Below are 19,459 nucleotides of genomic sequence, written 5' to 3' on the forward strand. Positions count from 1 at the left end.
GAACTTGTACTGTTGAATTGCAATACTAATCTTGATTCATTTACATTTTTCGATTTGCTTTCAAAATAATATTTGGGTAACTTCCCTCCTTTAATATAGAGGATAACAAAGTTGTAACATTAAATAAATTTTTTTGGGGCGTGGGAGTGGGACTTTGAATTCAGCTGCGTTTGTCTCCAGGTTACCTGGATGATATTTTGAAAGCAAATCTAAAAAATTATGAATTCATGGTATTGTCTGTAGAGATTTATTATACTTGACTTCAAGCTGGATTTCAAACGTTCAGCCACAGACACAATTAAGAGTGGAATCCTGTTTCAGATTGTAGATTTTTACAAACTGTGAAACTCTTTTCAGAATAACATTCAAATTCAGATTTCCACATTGAAAAAATGTAAATGGCAAGACTCTAACTGCGTAAAAATTCCTCCTAAATGCATCTACACTGTTCAACATGCAGACTGCTAATTTAGAATATGAAATTGTTCATTTTAAATATATTTCTCTGACGTCACAATGAGAAGCCAAACTTTTCAGCCTTAAACCAAAAAATAATTTAATTCTACATAAATTGTTGAAAGCATGTACGCTGAGGCTGTTAGGGTTAAAAGCCAAGACACTTGAATAAGGTGTACATATTTATTGCATTAAACAGTTTATGCATTTGACATTGTTGAAGATAAAAAGTTTACAATTCAGAAGGGCTGGAGCGTAAGCAGCTACATTTTATATTAAGAAAAATCTGCATTTCTTCTTTCTTAGATTCAGCTGGAATGGAAAGGATTGTTAGCTGCAACTTGAGTGTACTTTTGCATAAAATAATATTCCAGCTTCAGTTTGGTTACATCATTTAAAACAAGTGCCTGAATGCCAAATTATTCTGAGCTGGTGAACAGATTGTAAGAAGATTTAATATGTAGGGAAAAAAAATCTGGGAAAGAATATTAAGCTCGTCATCATATAAAGCACAAACAAGAAAGAAAAAAAACAAATCACACGCAAGAAACAGCTGAAAAGCACATATACATATTATAGAATTATACAAACGGTCATCACAAATGTAGATTTATTTCTATAACTTGCATGATTGATCTGATTTGTTGCTACTTTCCATTCACATGATTAAAAAAAATAAAGACAGCACTAACAGCTAACACACACAGGAGATTTTTAGCAAACTGACTGCACTGTCCATGCAGGTAATATGTACAACATTATGAGAAACACTGTTCCCGATAATTAACATCCACCATACAGTGAAATATGAGAGGCCCTGCTCTCGATATCAACACGCTGGTAGGCAAAAACTACCATTGACTTCGCTCACATTATGGGAGACGCTGCTCCCGATAATGGTTAAGGTCAAGAATAAAAAAAAAAAAAAAAAAAAAAAGACACCAGAGACGAGTCAGATATGTGTTTTATGTGTGTGTCTGTGTGTGTGCGTGTGTGTGGAGGACACCAGATATCACGTTAATCATTGGTTACAATGACAACATTCAGGTGTGTGACTCAGCACTGAACCATGCAATGTGACGGTCCCCAGTAGTGACTTTTTTTTTTTTTTTTTTTTTTTTTCCAGAAACGGGCTTACGTCCGTAGCAGATGCTGCTTTTGTCATTTTGTCATTTCGACAGTATAACTGTCATAATTATGGAAGGCACTGCTTCCGATAATTATACATTTCTTTAAAAAAGTGGTACAAAATGCTATTTATAGTGAACTCTGTCACTGATAAATAAATAAATAAATAGAGATCTCAGTGCCACATTGTTAAGTCGGCGTTCAGCTCATGGTGCAACAGCTTCGGATTTTTGTCACAGACAATTCTAGGACACAAACGACCTGTAACTGCTAAACATTAAGAAGCTTGGTGCTTAGGGTTAAGATTGCTGAACTTTTCTTCGTGAACTAATTGCCAGCTTTGAAATCCAAGTGTTTCCGAACAACATTAGCTCAAATAAAGTAATGAAAACGTACTGAATTTTCTAATAGTAAACTAGAACCCGTGTTTTGTTTTGGTTTTTGTTTTGTTTTGTTATTTTTTTTATGAATTGAGCTAAACCTTGACCTTTTTTTTTGCTGTATTTGTTCAGGAAAATACTGTGCAAGGTAATATTTTACAAATCAGAACTACATGTTCATCAAGCACCAGATTTGTCTTTTGGTATTTTTTTTTCTTTTTTTATGGCTGCTGCTTTTTATTCTAGAAATAATATTTATCTTTTTATGACACTGTTCTATATTTCAACCAAAATCTTTTGGTAGCAGTCATTTTCATTTGATTTACAGTAACATTTAAAAAAAGCTACCATGGACTTCAACGGCTACATCATGACATGATGTATGTTTGCTTGCCTCGTTCGCACGGGTGCACAGGAATGGAGGAAGGAATGGACAAGCATTTGTTTACTCAAGCAAGCTTTTGTTTGAAATATAGCACAGTGTCACTTTAAGGCATCCTAATAGGCCAGTGGAGTGCAATCCATTATGCATTAATCCATAAAGGGACTGGAGTTTTAATCTGAAGCTTCTCTTTATAGTCGGAGTGAAATTTCACCTAAAGGTCATTGTCCATGTCCCACACGTTGCCTGCGAGTGCGTTGGCACAGCTCTGGATTGTCCAGGTGGTCAGAGCGAACTGATTTTTCAGCAGGTCAACGTCGGCGCTGGCTGATTCTTCTCTGATCGCGGTCAGTTGTGTGAGCACATCTTGCAGAGTGCATGATCCTGAGCCAAGTAATATGTGTCTGAACGGTGTGTTCCGGGGAGACACGTAAGGAGACAGAAGATCTCTTTCCACCTGTAGGTACAGAAGAAAGGAAGAGCCATGGTCACACTGACATTTTCTACTATAGTTAGTTCTGAAAAGTACACATTTTCCTGAACTGAACTACATTTCCCTTCTTCATGCATCTCTGGCCCCATCCACATGTGTATATTTTATATTATACACACACATACACACACACACAGTACTGTGCAAAAGTCATAAGCATGAGCAAAGATGCCTTTCGAAAATAATTAAATTAAATGGTTCTGTATTTCAAAAAAACTATAAAGAGCAGTAAACAGTAATAAATGAAACAAAGTCAATGTTTGGTGTGACGGCCCCTTGCTTAAAAAAAAACAAAACACAGTGTGTGCAGTTTTATAAGGAAATGAGCTGTAAGTGTTACTGAGCATCTTGCAGAACCAGCCACAGTTCTTCTGGAGACTTTGACTGTCGACTCGCTTCTTATTTTTGCAGCAAAAGCCAGCAGCCTTCATTCTGTTTTTTTGTCTGAAAAGTGTCTCTTACATAATATACTGCTTTCTTTACTGACATACAAACATTTTTCTGTAACATTTAATTTTGTGCTGGAAAACTAATGTTTGGAAATCTAAAAAGTTTGACTCGATAATGTAGAAATTATAAAATAAAAATCTATAACAATTTTTGTACTAAAAAAAAAAAAATAAGGTACCTAAGACTTTTGCACAGTACTGTATATTTTTGAAAATAATTACTTTCACAGCCCGAAACACAAATGATAGCCCTCGACAAAGCACTGGTGCTATAGCTTGTGATGCTGCACTACTGTTAATCAACTTTGTATTAGAACAGGTTTTAATTTACCCCCATGATTCTGTCATTGATGATGCGACACTGCTCCACATCATCAAGGTCGCTGTTCTGGATGGTGCTGAAGAGATTTCTGGAGGCACGACTATAGGAACCTATAGCGGACATAAACCACTTCATCTGCAGGGTCTTTGGAAGACGACCATTCTGAAAAAAATAACAAAGAACAGAAAAAAAAAAATTAATGAAACACTCTCAACTGTTGTATATACGGCAACAGACTTGGTATTTAAAGTCCCAGGGAAATACATGCTGGTCTTGTGAGCCATAAATAAGACTAACTGGTGACTTTTTATATCATGTTCTTTGCCGGAATCTCATCTTTATATCCAAAGTGGGCGGGGCTAACCATGGGACAAGATAAATAGAACTCGTCCCTTCCACATAGACTTTTAACAAAACTCAAAAATCTGATTTTTTTTTTTTTTTTTTTTAGAAAGCTCATTAAAATATTAGGCCACATTATCAGGAAATTTCTGGATTGAATCCTGATGATGCCACAGCCATTCGCGGTCAGGGGAGCAAAATGGGCTGTACTATCTGGGTGGGAGGGATGGCGTTACTCTTGCATCCCTGTCAATTACAGCGAAACTAGCCAATCATCGGTAAAGTCATCCATGTGGAAGAGGGCAGATAGCTCTTTCTTCCGTGTGTGTTATGCTGCAGGATGAGCAGCAGTTCGAAAAGATGCTTCACGTGTCTCAGAGGAAGCACGTGTCAGCCTTCACCCTTCTCGGTTGGTAGTTGTCATATAATAGCAGAGAGCTGGCCGGTGGGTAGGAATTCGCAAAAATGACCAAATTAGAAAGAAATGAAGGAAAAAATATGGTATCTGAGCAGTGCTTATGTTATATTCCCTGTGACTTTAAAAGCCATCCGTCCTTCATTCAGTGCAGCTCAGGAAGACTTACCCTTTGCAGACTCATCACTTCCTTATTGATTTTGTTCACTTGTATGCGCATGACATTGAGGTACTTTTCCGTGTCCAGTCTCAGCAGATGATCGTGTACCAGCCGAAGAGCAATCTGACCTGCCATCTCGCCTGCCGCCTTGGTCAGCACGGGTACGTTCGATGCTTTACTCTCAAGATTCCTCCTGGTATCCAGCAAGGTGCCAAAGAATGGGTATGGTTTATCCTGAAAAAGAAAAGCCAGTAATCATCTGAATCCAAACTCAAATTAACTGAAACCTATACAGGTAGCCCTTGTTTACGTTGTTACTATAGAAACTATAATGCATTAGAACGAGTGCATTAATATGTAAAGTGATTTGTTAGCTACACTACTGTCAAAGCTGATGTTATAGAAAATTAATCAACACCCTCTGACCAATCAGAGTCGGGAGATTTCTCACATGAGTGAATCGGAAAGAGACTGAAGGGATGCCGGAGAAGGCCAGGAACGGATAGGCTGCGTCATCCATCGTCATCGGCTCCATCCTGTGAAAGAAAGCCATGATTCACATGATGTATTAACTACAATACATGCCTCTGTTTTAAGAAATCTGTCATTGGAAGGTGTGTAGCACATACACAGCCGCCTCCCAGTTGGCTCCAGCCACTTGTGCGAATAAACTCCTGTTGGGGTCAGTGGGCGAAGATACCTGCAGCAAAAAAAAAAAAAAAAGAGGAGTAAGTTATATTAAAACCTTAATAAATTAAAGCTAAAGGATCGATTTACTTGGAAAATCTCACCTCTTTTAAAGTACTCTGTATCAGGCCATACATCAGTGGGCTTGCACTTGCTTTAAATGAAGTGGTACCTGTACAGAATTTATAGATGTTTAGTATCAGTTTTATGTTAAGTCGTGCTTTACTGAGAAGCAAAAGAAGGATTAGGCACCTGTGACAACTCCATCCAGGCTAATGTAGGAGAAGGCTTTCATATTCAAAGAAGGCAAATAACCCTGTGGGTGAAAAACAACAAATATTATTAATTTACATGTGTATGTAAGTAATAAACTACTTGGGAATACAGGAAAATAATCAACGACAGGAATTCTGGATTTCAAGCAGAGTTAATGTTTCCAACACGCTGTTGCCTTATTTTCCACATCAGCACATCCTGAAGTGTTTTATTCCTCTAATAAACACAGCAATTTGCCAAAGATGACAATTTTTCATGTATTAAAATACAGCATGTTGTACTTTTTTTCCATTTGTAGTTACATTTAAAGTTGTGGAACATCTGATACAAGTTAGTTCGTGTTATCAGTTATGTTACAGAAGCTACAAGTGAGTCCCTTAAATTCTCTTGATGTTAATAATACCGAAAAAAGTGCAGCTTGTCATGTTACAGAGAAACTACAAATTCAGGTTACAGCTTTACCTTTGAATGTTACAAAGCACCGACACTGGAGACTCCTTCCAAAAAGGCTAAACGAACTAAATAATCTCCTTACAGAAAATATAACATTAACGTTATAGGTTTTTCTTTGCTAAGTAACAATACAATGTTCATTATTAGTCTTAAATTATGTCCCTGTGAATGAGCTGTTACTATAGTAACGATAACGTATTAGAACAAGCGCATTAATATAAACCTGGGATTTGTCTTAGAGCTGGAACATCTGTCAGAGCTGCTGTTACAGAAAATTAATCAACACCTTCTGACCAATCAGATTCGAGGATTCAGCTCTGCTGTGGTATAATGATGCGTACATTACATTATATAGAAGAAACAGATTAAAGCTTTTTCTGACCTCCAGCCACTCGGTGGCACCCACAGCCCCGTATTCTCCAGCACTCCAGCTTGCAAACACGATGCTCCTCCTGGGCCTGAATCCATCTTCAGAAGAAAAATGGTTAAATGTTATAAATGTGTAGCTTATACATGTTTTAACAAAACAACATTTTAATAAGTCACATTTCTATTAAAACCTCACCTTCATGTATCATGCTGTTAATAACTCTGGCTAACTCAATCAGCAAGCTCGTGCCAACGGTAGACTTCGCAAATCCAGAACCCCAGGCATCTCTCTGAGCTCCAATCACCACATAACGATCTAAAGCAGAAGATTACAAGTGAAGATGGATTCACGTAAGATATATAAGCACATATGGATTTGATTCTGGATACTGTACACAGGAAGTGACATGACGTACCGGGATCTACGTAACCCTTGATGACTCCAAACACATTATGGATTTGTATCTCAGTGAGAACGTTGTTCACCTCCACGGAGACAGTGTTGTTAATATTACCGAGCTTGTACTCAACGTCTTGCAGACCTCCATCAGCCCATCCACGAGGGGAACTGCGACCTCCCATTCCCCTGAAAATCACATATGATTCTGTATCATTCTTGTAGAGAAAGACATTCTTGGGAAGGCCAAAACTTCACGTCACATGCTTTACCTCATGATCGCTGCAGCTGTACTGGCTCTGATGGTCTGGGCGGGTATGCTGGGCAGGCCTGATGATTTAGCTGGGGGAAACTGGGTGTGATTGAAAGATGGGAAACCTGGAGTGTACGGATCACCAGAGCCGAGATGGACCTGTGCAAGAAGACCAGATGTTGAGCTGAAGAACTGAAAAATCGCTCTTCATTTTAAAGTCTTTCCTTGATTGAAGAGCTCCGAACCAGTAACACCGTATTTATAGTTTCCACCAAACTAGATCCACATCAAATACTCCAAGTTAGCATCCACGCCCAGGGCTAGCTACTTTCCAGTCTCACGTCAGCTATGGTATTATCTTCCCCTTCTTTAATATGTTCAGTGGTACTTTCCTTACATTTCCCTAGCTCTCTGCGGCAAACATGCAGATTATCACAAAGCACTGACACTGAAGACTCCTTCCTTCCATCACCTTACAGAAGGCTTCACTGTATCAACAACAACGTTACTTACGTTTTTTTACATCAGAATTTTTAGTATAGTTAATAATTGCGATTAATGTTGTGGAACATTAACAAATTAGTTCCTGTATCACTTACGTTATAGCAGCGATACAGAGTTGTTCCATCATTTTCTCTTGAAGTTAATAAGGCAAAAGTATGCTGCTTGTTACAGGAAACTGCAAATAGCAAAGTCCTGCCTCCTAACAACTTTCCTGTGCCAGTAAACTTTACAGCATTTCGGCTGACACTGGAGACTCCTTCCAAAAATCTTAAACGTCTCCTAATGGAAAACTTGACCATAGCAACGGTTATACCAACATATTAGAATGAGTGCATGAATATAAACCTGTGATTTGCCTTGTAGCCATAACTACTGTGTGATGTGTGATGTCATGATGATGTCATGATTTTAAACCTTATTGAAAAATTGTATTATCGTTTGTTATTTAATTATTTAAAATCACATTGTATCAATTAAAAACTGAAGTATATTAGAAGACAAGGAAATGAAATGGGATGGAGGAGAAGTTATCCTACATTATAAATTTAAAGAAATTGATTCTCGATTTTTTTTTTTTCCCCCCTAAGAGACACTTTTTTTTTTTTTCATGGAGGCTCCTCAATAACAAAGTCGATATGGAAAGTCAATATATACAAGACCTTTATGTAGATACTTACATGGCCAAGCAAGGCAGTGTCTTCATTAAACGAATAGTCAGCAGGATCGGGGTAGATCAGCACTGCACTTGCGTTCACCTTGGCAGCATTAGCAACCTGCCATTTTTTTTAAACAATGGATGGCAAACAATTTTATAAATAAAACTCACAGGAAGCTTAATACAAATCAGACTGGTAAAAATTATTCAACCAAATTTTGTTTAAAAAAAAAATTTAAAAAAATAAATCACCAACCTTCTCAGCATAACTATTTTTTCCAGCACGGACCAAGAGGACCCTTTCTTTCATGTCAATACCAATGTCTTGCAGAGTTCTCAAGTCGTCTTCTCGTCCATAATACGCATACAAAGCTGCACCCTGTGAAACCAAATCAATAGCATAAGCTCATTTGTATTAATTTAAATCAGAAAGACTGAAGGAAAAAGGCTGAAATACAAACCTGTGCTGTTCCCGTTGCACTGTAGGACAAATAGCCAGGCTCGGAATACGTATTGCTACCGAACGTCACTTTATTTGTGCCACTTTTAGGAAGATTCTGGACCTTAACAAAGTGTGCATCAATCCAGGGGTCCATGCTATTATCCTTGAATATTGTCAACAGTTTATTGGCAAGTATCTCATCTCCTGGGGATCCTGCTTGATGATCTTCCCTGGAGAATTCACTGAGAATTCAGGAAAAGCAAAGCTCTTATTTCACAGCACAAATGGCCTTGGAATAGCATTTAAACAGTGTTTAAAAGGAGAATTAGTGTGGTAATACTTGTACTGTATTATATTGTAGAATTACCGGAGGCTCTTTTCAATGCCACTTGTGGTCAGTTTGCGTTTCAGCAAAGCCGTAATGTCGCTCCAGTCAAGAGTGGGAACCGTTTCTTTCGGACTCACATCATCGTCAGCGGGAGCAGAAGCGGGAGCAGAATCGGGAGTCGTGCAGGAGCCTGAAGCCTCTTCAGTTGTCTTTTTATACATATTAGACCCAATCAAAATTCCTGGAAATCAAGAGCATTACTAAAAAAATGTTCATTTGTTCATCTCCAGTAAGCACTTTATCCAGGTAAGGGTCACAGTGGATCCAAAGTCTATCCTGGGAAAACTGGCCATGAGACGGGAATACACCCTGCATGGGATCTAGCTATCTGCAGGTTTTGGAAGGTGGGAAGAAACCAGCAGAAACCCACACAGACACTGAAAGAACATGTGAAACTCTGCATAGGCACGAACTCGAGCTCAGGATCAAACCCTTGAGCTTCGAGATGTGACAGACTGTATATCATGATATAAAGGTTTGCTAACAAACTGGAAAAAGAACCTGAAAAAAATGTGAAAAGCTGAGTTTGATGCGACTTTTATTTAATGTCTAGGAAACTAAATTTTAAAAAATATATTTTAACATTTTAAAATAATTAAATTAATACTATAGAAGAACAAAAGATGAAAAAAAATGTACATCTTAACATTTTACAATTTTAAATTCATCAAAGTAATCAAAGTTTGTAACTGTTGTTAAACAATGCCCAAAGTGATGTTAATATGATAAAAAAAAAAAAACAACTGAATTAACATTTTATCACCTGATTTGGGAAAGTTTAGAAGTAAAAATCTCATGGCTCTAATTATTAGAAATAATGTTGCGTATATTTGAATAGTGGGATCATGTTTTAACAATCTGTGCAATCATATGCGGGTCCTTTGAATCTTTTTTATACTGTATGGGTTAAATAACAAATTGTAAACAGGTTAACATCCTTGCTTATACTCTTTCCACCAAGTGAGATTTTATAGTGATGTTCTTGTATAAAGGACTAAAGAATAGATTTAAGGAAGTCTTGATATAAAACAGGATCACTAAACACTCTCCGAGCTTTGTCAGCCCAGCGTTGTTTAGAGAGTGTGTGTAATTAAAGTAAATTGTGTGCATGTGTGCAATCTTCAATGCTCCGTTAACCAGAAGATTCCTTCTTACCAAACACGAAGCTGATGACAATAGCCACTGTTGCCACTATGCAGATGTTTCTGGGATTGCACAGGCCATTTTTGCTGCCGTAGGACGGACGAGCATGATGGTGTATTCCATGATCCACCACTCCATTCTCTCCAACCTCCTCTTCCATATCAGACGACAGCTTCATCTCCACGTGGCTGGAGTCTTCCTCCATGTTCTGGGTCAGGAAGCGCGTGTAGGAGCCTTCCGTCCCGTTGAACTGTGGGGATATGAAACACATTCTGTCCTTTAGGCTGGAAATAATATATGATAATATATAAAGTGCTCACATGGCATCATATAACAATTTATTAAGCAAAATGTTTACATTTTTGAACTCCTATCACATAAAATATGTATAGAAATTCATGCTAGACCTTATTTTAATATTCTTTTTTTTTATTCTAGCATTTTAGCACTAAAAGCAGTCCAGAAGACCAAATTACAGTGTGATGCTGGACACAATTTGCTTAAAGGGTTTAAAAAAACGATGAGAATTTTACATTTTTAAACATTCTTCGACCCTGTTGTTACAAATGATAAATGATTTACGAATGAATTTCCTGTGATTGGCTGATATGGTGGTGGTCTTAACTTAAAAATGAAAATCACAATCTGCAAACTGATTAGTAGTAAACAAGTGGAATTTGTTAAAACCTTTAGTGCAACACTATTGTTTTTAAGAGAACCAGTGCAATACTGCTGCATTCAAGGTTTTTATGAACTTTACACTGCTTGTTCATAGGAGCAATTCAGTTTGCTGGATTGTGGTCGGCTTCTCAATTGTGATCATACAATAACTGAACATGATTAAAGGAAATACAGCTTGCTGGCCTGGAAAGCACCTCGGTCTGAAAAAGCAGATGATCATCACCTGATTTTATTTTTTGAGTAAGACTGCCACTGTATCAACCAACCACAAATCTTCCATAATCCACAACAACTGACTCAAAGAATCGAAGATAAAAGTTAATTTCAGCAGTTTTGTAATTCGGTTTTAGGAGAAAACTCTTAGGTTTTAGCTCAGAACATTTAGTGCCGAGAACGTTTAGTTAATTTAGATCACTTAATGTATAGCATAAAACTATTTTTGATTAGCTTACACTGCAGAGTTTTTTGAATGAAGTTACAATTTTTTTTGCACAAATATATTACGAGAAATCACAAGACCGCAATGTAACGTGTTACTACAAAAATAGTTTCATAGTGAATATTTTCTAGTCTATCTATAACAGGCAAAGAAGCATTATTAAGGCTCCACAGTAAACCATTTTAAATTTCAAAGTTAAAAACATTTAAGGGTAAAAAAAAAAACAAGCATGACTTACTATTTTCGTTATCGTCGTCCTGGCTTGATCCATTTTGTCTTCCTGAATGGCTGAGAGAGACAAAAAGAAAATGCTCAATTTTTAAAAAATAATGATCTTTCAGATTTCTTTCTTAATACAGTATCTACGAGGCCATCAACCTGGGACTGTAAGTGAGCTGACTGCAAAGTGGCAATACACAGAAATTTGTAAGATTAAACAAAAGAACAAAATGCTTTAGGTGATATCAATTCAGCCACATGGTATCAATTTTATTTGACTAATTTATTAACGTATCATCCGAGAGTTCAATGAGAATTTAATCTCATCAGTTTCATCCTCTATTAAGGGACTTTTGGATGAGTCACATATTTCTGCATCCCTGATCGATAGTTGTTTTATGGCTTTACCTATTAAAATTAGTCATTTATTGCAAGGCTTAACTACCTTCTGTTAAAAGTCCAGAGTTAGCACATAGTATCACTTCCCATTTACCGAAAACTAATAACTAAAATTGCTCCTGAAACTAAACCTAACCTGCTTTATTTATAGCAGAACCACAGACACACTCTGATGGTTTTTTTTTTTTTTTTTTAAACAGGACCAAACAACGATCATGTTCCACTGCAGAGCTTGATCAGCAAACATGCAGGGAGTGTTACTCAGCTGAATAAAGAACGATCACAATGAGCACCTGGCGCGACTTTCATCACCTTCGGAGAATTTACCAAAGCTACAATACACCATCATTTCCACTTTAGAGTCATATTAAGTGTGTTTTTCATGATTAAATTCTTTCAGGGAACTTTATTAGCAAAAACAAAACAGTGTATTAGTTGAAAAAACAGGAAGCTGAGGGCTGCATTCCAATGACTCAATTTACACTGAGTGTTTCTACATCACAAAATAAAACAGCCAATCAGGTTCCAGTATGCAAATGAGGGTAATGAAACACTGCTTAAAGAGGAAAAAGAGGTGACTGTAGTGTTGGGGCTGTTACAAATAGTGTTCTAAATTTGTTACAGCAAAACATTTATACACATGATGATTGTCAAAACAAATTTTGGTGACTTAAAGCCAACATAAATGCTATTTTTGTAAAATATTTGCTAATCTAAAATTGATTTAAACTCGTAACCTTTTGGATCTGTGGGTTTCTGTGCTCACGGGTCAGTTGCAGATATTCAGGGTCTCTTCTTTGTAACCTTTCTTTGCACTGTGATTGCAGTTGGCTTTAGCAGGAGGACATTCCACTGAGGTCGCTGCAGTGTGATGGTGAAGTGTAAATAACCCTGAGGTGTTAACTACCACTACAAATCTCAGTGTCCCACTTTACTTTGCCATCAAGCCTCCTTTCCAATCATTCTGTTCCTCTGTATGTCTCTACATGCAACTAAACATTTAACTTCTATAGCCTACATTAGTTTTATTTCCAGTATGACCATTTCAAACCTAATATCTTCATGCATCAGGAATAACTCTAAGCTTAGTGTATCTTAATTCTATTTGATTAGCACAGTAGGCTAAAATATGGCTGTGTGCCAACGGGTAGGTCAAATATCATTCTCACGCTTTTGAGAGAAATGAATATATCTGAAATTACTAGACCTAAATCTAGTTAAAATGCAAACGGTGTCCATACGGCTGCGAGCCAAAAGGTCTGAATCTGTCCATCTTTAAAAGAATTTATATTTCTCCATCTAATGCATTTAACAAAAGAACGTTTAGGTTTAGGAGTGTAGCTTACCCCTGATGTGGGGTAAACCTAAAATAACCAGATTATGAATATTACTTGAACTATTAACAATTTACTGATTGTGTCTCCTCTCCTGTGCTGAACCTTTTTTTTTTTTTTTTTTTTTTTTAATTCTAACTCATGGTTGATTCTTGTCATTATGATTTAAAGCATCCTGGCCACCAGAGGGCGATCAAATATCATTAAAAATGACAAACTCCTCCATGTATTAGCACCTGTGATATAAATTTGTGACTTACTGGAGGAATTGAGTGATATGACAATATAGTGTTATTATAGTAATAAAATTACATCATAACACACTTTTCTGAGAGTGTGATGTGTATCGTCAGTATTTCTACATCATCATCCAACTACATCAGTACTCCAAGGAGCAAGCAACAATTTTGTTGGATGTGGGAATACTGACGATCTACAAGACAGTACTTTTTTGAGCACAAGTTATGGTAATAATTTATCATAACGTCCACACCTAGAGTGAAAAGTGTATATATATGTGTGTATGTATATGTATATGTGTGAACTATGTGCTGGTCAGTAGTAACGAAACAATAATTGAGCAGGTTTACAGTGGAGGCAGTAACCACATGATTAAAGGAAATACAGTGCGCTGTGCTGGAAACCACCTCCGTCCGAAAACACCTGCTACTAAAACCTTCACGCCTTCTGAGCAACTGAAATTAATGTGGAATTAAAAAAATGAGGAACAAGGAAATTTCAAAACAATTCTACACTATTACTGAGCACAAGTTATGATATGTGGAAATCCTTAATAACTAGATTATGAATATTACTTGAACTATTAACAACTGACTGATTTTGTCTCCTCTCCTGTGTTGAACATTTTTCTTTTTTTATTACTGTACTACTACAGTAGTATCTGTACATACAGGAAAACGTGCATCCCAGAGATAGAGGCATGAAGGAATGGAGTTGGGTTACGCCCTGCAGGGAGAGTCGCACATGCCAGATCAGATCAGATCCAAACTCAAGAACGTATTCATCTTAAAGTTGTATAGTTTATATAGTTTATATTAGCAGTTAATCAATCATTCTCCATGCAACATGCCCTCATATGATCCCATTCATTAGAAAATAAAACACTAGTCTGCAATGTTTGTAGTATTTTATGCTCTAGAGGCAAGTGATTTCACGATATATTCATGATATATACACGACAACTAGCACAGTGATACTTTTCTGTAGGTATCATGAGTAGCATGGCTTTTGCACTACATTGTGCTGATTGGATGTTACTTATTTTTGTATTCGTTTTTTAAATAAAAAATAACTTTCCTCATATCGTATCTCCCAGATCTGTTAACAGAAATAAGTATAATATATAAACACTTTCTAGAGTGGTGCAATATACCTCCAACACCACCACCATCACACACGGTGTGAGTCAATAATCAGTTGCACAATACATCATGTAAACATATACAGAGAATAATGCTCAAGCAGAGGAAGTGATGCTTAATTAATAATCTCTTATATGAAATGATAAATTATTGCAAAATGAAACTCACATATATACTATACAAGATTTTATAAATTAATCTCTTAAATTGGTTATAAATCATGAAAATCAAAGTTAAAAGGAAGTCCAAAGTTTTGGGGGCTTCTTTCAAAATGGCCACCAGCGAGCCTTTCGGTGCACACGGTCCATACGTAAGCCATGATCGATTCATAAAACTGTGGGTTTTTTGTTAATTATGGACAAAATATGACCATTGTGGCAGTTGATGAAACATTTTGATGAAGCTTTATATAAGTTTTTGATGGATATTTCCTTCTCAGATTATAAGAAGTGCTTGATAAGTTTATAAAAAGTTGTATTATTATTATTAGTAGTAGTAGTAGTAGTAGTAGTAGCCTATATAAAAACTTGTGTAGATCTGTTCATGTGCAATCTGTAACACAATGTGGTTTTAAGAGTTTGTTGTTTGCTATAATAGAAGGACATGGATGAAATTGCATCAGAATGGAAGCGTCTGATTGGTTGAAAATGATAGGAAGTACGAAATAAAAATGAAAATTGGTTAAGATGTCAAGTAGCATACTTTTTTTTTTTACCTTTGTGCAATCTGAGAGTGTGTTTAATAGGTACACGAGCTTAAAAAGCATGTTTTCTCTAAAAAAAAAAAACAGATAATTTTTCAGTATTCGAGTTCTGAGTAAGAAAGGTAGGCAGCGTTTTTTTGGCACCAAGTGTGATGGAGGTGATGGAGTTAATTGCAAACCAAGAGCCGAGTCTTAAAAAGATAAAAGAAATTACAGACAGACACAAAGGAAATAATGTAGCAATAGATTTTATGAACACGATGAGGAAGCTATTTGAGGAAATCATTCTGCTTTTTCTTTTACGCCTCCCCCCCAAACAAGCATAATTCGCCTGCATAATGAACAAGCAGTGCAGCTCTTTATGTGCATGTTCCTTGTCCTCAAGCCAAAATCCTAATAAATGCCTTTTGTCTATTCTAAGTACTCAACCCAAATCCCCAGCACCATGTGACCGTCTGAGAAATAATGTCACTCTAAGAACACATTAATCAAAATGTGTCTTTTAAATGCAATTAAATGTTATTCCATTTTAAATATGCCTTCGTGAAATTTATTATGGATATAATTTGGAAAGTGTCTTTAGCTTTGGAATTAGTTCTTTTTGGGGTTCGTGGGTTTTTTTTTTTTTTTTGCATTAGAGGATTAAACTCCATCTCCATCCCATCATGTGAGAGTCACATCACAAAAATTTTCACAATTGTGTTCAGCACCACCAACTAAATCATAATATAAATAACACTATATATAGGAAGTAATAGTCACAAGTCATCTGTGGGTGGTTGGGTTTTTTTTATTCATCTCATATTTAATCGTGTGTTTGTGTGTGTGTATGTTAGTCATTCTAGTGTGATGATTAAATTCACGGACGATGACACTAATGTTAATTTTCTACACACCCACCCACACACACACACACACACACAGACACATACATACACAACTATGTAACAATCCCATTGTAATAATCTACTTCTGAAAGTTATATATTTACATTTTAAACATTTCAGCCAAAGCACAATACAAAGCATGGAGCTGAGCTGGTGCAGGTTAAGGGCACTGCTCAGGGTCCTAACAGTGGCTTTATGGCATCCTGGGATTCAAATTCATAACCTTCTTTCTACCTCTGTGCATAAAGGTCATGAAGCCAGTTAAGGTACAACTGTAATTTAATCTCCCTATTACAGCAAACAACAGATGGCTCCATGACAGTAGATGTGTTACACATCGCCCTTGAACATTTCCACACCCACACTGAGTAATATGAGAAATAAAGTTAATTATACAAATAAATTATACACCTCTTTTAAATAATCATGCACTTTTTTTTTTAAAGAAAATAATCCAGAAGTGCATGTGTAAAGACCTACATTTGAGTCTAACTACAAGACTCCAATAATCATATTTTGTCCATAATTAACACCAAACCATGTAAGATCATTACTAGGGCATGAAAAGCATGTACCTAGAGTCGAAGCTGTCAAGGTCAGGTGCTCTATAGCCTAATGACCTGTACTAATAAAGTGGCTGGCTCAGATACACTGCACTTCATCTCCAATATCAGACTTTACACCGTGCATTTGCGCATCTGGACATTTTTGTGCCACCTTTTAACTAAGGAAACAGGGAGCTGATACAGGAAAGCGACACGTGCATGTCACAGCATTAAAGCACACTCATGTGCTGTCAAAGAAGCCTGAAATGTCACCCACTAACACACATGCAGTCAGTATGCTTAAGAAAACATATAATCATACTACCATTCACAACAGAAATGTTCTGAACAAAGAGAAGGTTGTTCAGAAAAAAAAAAAAGACCTACCCTCACCTCCTCGCGCGCTCGAGTCGGCGTGCTGATTGAAGGCAACCTTGAAACACGCTTTTGCTAAATGTTAAGAAGAGTGGCAACGTCACATCCGGGTAACGTCAGCGCTCCTTCGTGCCTATCATCATTCATCTGAGTAAAGAGGGCATGGGCACGGAGATGTGATTGTAGAGAGGTGTGTGAACTGCGAGAGTTTGCGGGGTTTCTGTCCAAACCCGCACGTTCCCGCAGGATTTCATTTGACTGGTACTTAATCTAAAGAACACAGCGGGTCCTTTCCCCCAGATTATAATCAAATCAGTAGTTTAAACTGTAGGCTGCGTGATAAGGATCAAAGGAAAATAATCAACAACATGGTGCTGTGATGAAGCAGAGTTACTGTTATCACCCTGAGGTTGATTATTTCCCAATAACAGCATGCACCAAAGTGTTGTATTCTTCTTATACTGCAACAATTTGCCACTGATTTCAATTTTTTTATTTATGACATATCAGCTTTATGATTTGGTTTAGATTCTGCATCAGTTGTCAAAAGTCACTTTGGATTTTTTTTTTTTTTTTTTAAGCAGGCAAACACACAGAAATGATCTGGAGATCATGATCAAGTTGGAACATGGATATTACCTGTGGACTCATGGTCAAAAAGAAATGTCCTGAAAGTGCCTTCTAGGGGATAAGTGTGATAAAATGTGATAAAGTGCCCTCCAGGGCACCTTTCCAGTGGAGAATACATGATGCAGTGCTCTAATGACTGCCATTAATATGGAGAAAACATAATGAATTTCCCTCTAGGGAGACCCTACATATGAGGAAACATGAAATGAGAACACATGGTGCAGTGCCCTATAGGCACCCTGAACAGTCAGTTCTCCAAGTTGATGTGTTGGAAGCAGGAAAAATGGGCAAGAGTAAGGGTTTGAGCGACTTTGACAAGGGCCAAACTGTGATGGTTAGACAACTGGGTCAGAGCATCTCCAAAACGGCAGGTCTTGTGGGGTGTTCCCGGTATGCAGCGATTAGTACCTAACAAAAGTGGTCCAAGGAAGGACAACCAGTGAACCAGCGACAGGGTCATTGATGCAAATGCATGGGGAGCGAAGGCTAGCCCATCTGGTCCGATTCCACAGAACAGCTTCTGTAGGACAAATTGCTGAAAAAGGTAATGCTGGTATGATATGATAGAAAGGTGTCAGAACACTCAGTGCATCGCAGCTTGCTGCATATGAGGCTACATAGCCGCAGACCGGTCAGAGTGCCCATGCTGACCCTGTCCACTGCTGCAAATACAATGGAGACGTGAGCATCAGAACTGAACCATGGAGCATTGGAAGAAGGTGGCCTGGACTGACAAATCCCATTTTCTTTAACATCATGTGGATGTCTGGGTGCGTGTGTGTCACTTACCTGGGGAAGACATGACACCAGGATGCACTATGGGAAGAAGGCAAGCTGGCGGAGGCAGTGTGATGCTCTGGGCAATGTTCTGCTGGGAAACCTGGGTCCTGGCATTCATGTGGATGGTACTTTGACACGTACCACCTACCTAAACATTGTTGCAGACCAAGTACACCCTTTCATGGCAACACTATTCCCTAATGGCAGTGGCCTCTTTCAGCAGGATAATGCACCCAGCCACACTGCAAAAATTGTTCAGGAATGGTTTGAGGAACATGGCAAAGTTTTCAAGGTGATGACTTGGCCTCCAAATTTCCCAGATCTCAATCTGATCGAGCATCTGTGGGACGTGCTGGACAAAGAAGTCCGATCCATGGAGGCTCCACCTCGCAACTTGCAGGACTTAAAGGATCTGCTGCTAACGTCTTGGTGCAAGATACCACAGCACAACTTCAGAGATCTTGAAGTCCATGCCTCAACGGGTCAGAGCTGTTTTGGCAGCACATTGGAGACCTTCACAATATTGGGCAAATGGATTTAATGTTATGCCTGATCGGTGTATATGGTTAGGGACTGTTTGTTATTCCTCTTTTTATTATTTGTGGTGTGTTATTCCTCTTATAACACAGCAATTTGCCAATTTCTATTTTATTAATGAATAACATGTACTTTTTATCAATTTATGGTTATGTTTAATGTTGTGGAATGTCCACAAGAAAAGTGAGTATAGCAGCTCACACAGTCATTCCCTCACCAGCGTCTCTTCTCTCTCTCTCTCTCTCTCTCTCTCTGGAAGCTATGACAAAAAAAAAAAAAACTCACCTTGTCATATAACTGAGAAACCACAAAGTGTAAACTCCTCTGACCTGAAAACTTTCCTGGGATGGAAAACATACTGTTATACATACTGTTACAAAGACCTCGCACTGGATACTCCTTCTATAAACGTCTTAATAAAGAAGGACTAACCATATTGACTATTTCCTTTGTT

At 37.6% G+C, this 19,459-nt stretch overlaps 1 protein-coding gene across 2 annotated transcripts; it reads right to left on the bottom strand.

The window, feature by feature from the left end:
• Positions 1–625: 625 nt before the first annotated feature.
• LOC113546400 (transferrin receptor protein 1-like) lies at positions 626–17,186 on the bottom strand. 2 transcript variants are annotated; one of them, XM_053227487.1, is made up of 18 exons: positions 17,071–17,186; positions 11,453–11,502; positions 10,107–10,344; positions 8,931–9,132; positions 8,583–8,805; positions 8,378–8,500; positions 8,144–8,239; positions 6,982–7,121; positions 6,729–6,898; positions 6,509–6,628; positions 6,326–6,411; positions 5,463–5,530; positions 5,319–5,382; positions 5,157–5,227; positions 4,979–5,063; positions 4,537–4,761; positions 3,620–3,772; positions 626–2,803 (listed from the first exon to the last, which is right to left on the bottom strand). In XM_053227487.1, exons 2-18 carry the CDS (start codon positions 11,483–11,485, stop codon positions 2,561–2,563), a joined length of 2,340 nt encoding a protein of 779 aa, XP_053083462.1. In that variant the 5' UTR covers positions 11,486–11,502; positions 17,071–17,186; the 3' UTR covers positions 626–2,560. The 2 variants fall into 2 exon arrangements, with proteins under 2 accessions (XP_053083462.1, XP_026802055.3); XM_026946254.3 differs by having other exon boundaries at positions 5,319–5,386; positions 5,467–5,530; positions 17,071–17,184.
• Positions 17,187–19,459: the final 2,273 nt, after the last annotated feature.

The sequence above is a fragment of the Pangasianodon hypophthalmus genome, chromosome 21, assembly GCF_027358585.1.
Source record: "Pangasianodon hypophthalmus isolate fPanHyp1 chromosome 21, fPanHyp1.pri, whole genome shotgun sequence".
Taxonomy (NCBI): domain Eukaryota; kingdom Metazoa; phylum Chordata; class Actinopteri; order Siluriformes; family Pangasiidae; genus Pangasianodon; species Pangasianodon hypophthalmus.

Bases quoted from the DNA above. Each gene is read 5' to 3' on its own strand.
- LOC113546400 (XM_053227487.1), bottom strand. From the start codon at position 11,485: ATGGATCAAGCCAGGACGACGATAACGAAAATA. The intron at 10,345-11,452 runs GTAAGTCATGCT...ATATCCCCACAG, and splicing joins GGACGACGATAACGAAAATA to TTCAACGGGACGGAAGGCTC. The intron at 5,383-5,462 runs CTAATCCTTCTT...CTGTACAGGTAC, and splicing joins GATGGAGTTGTCACAGGTGC to CACTTCATTTAAAGCAAGTG.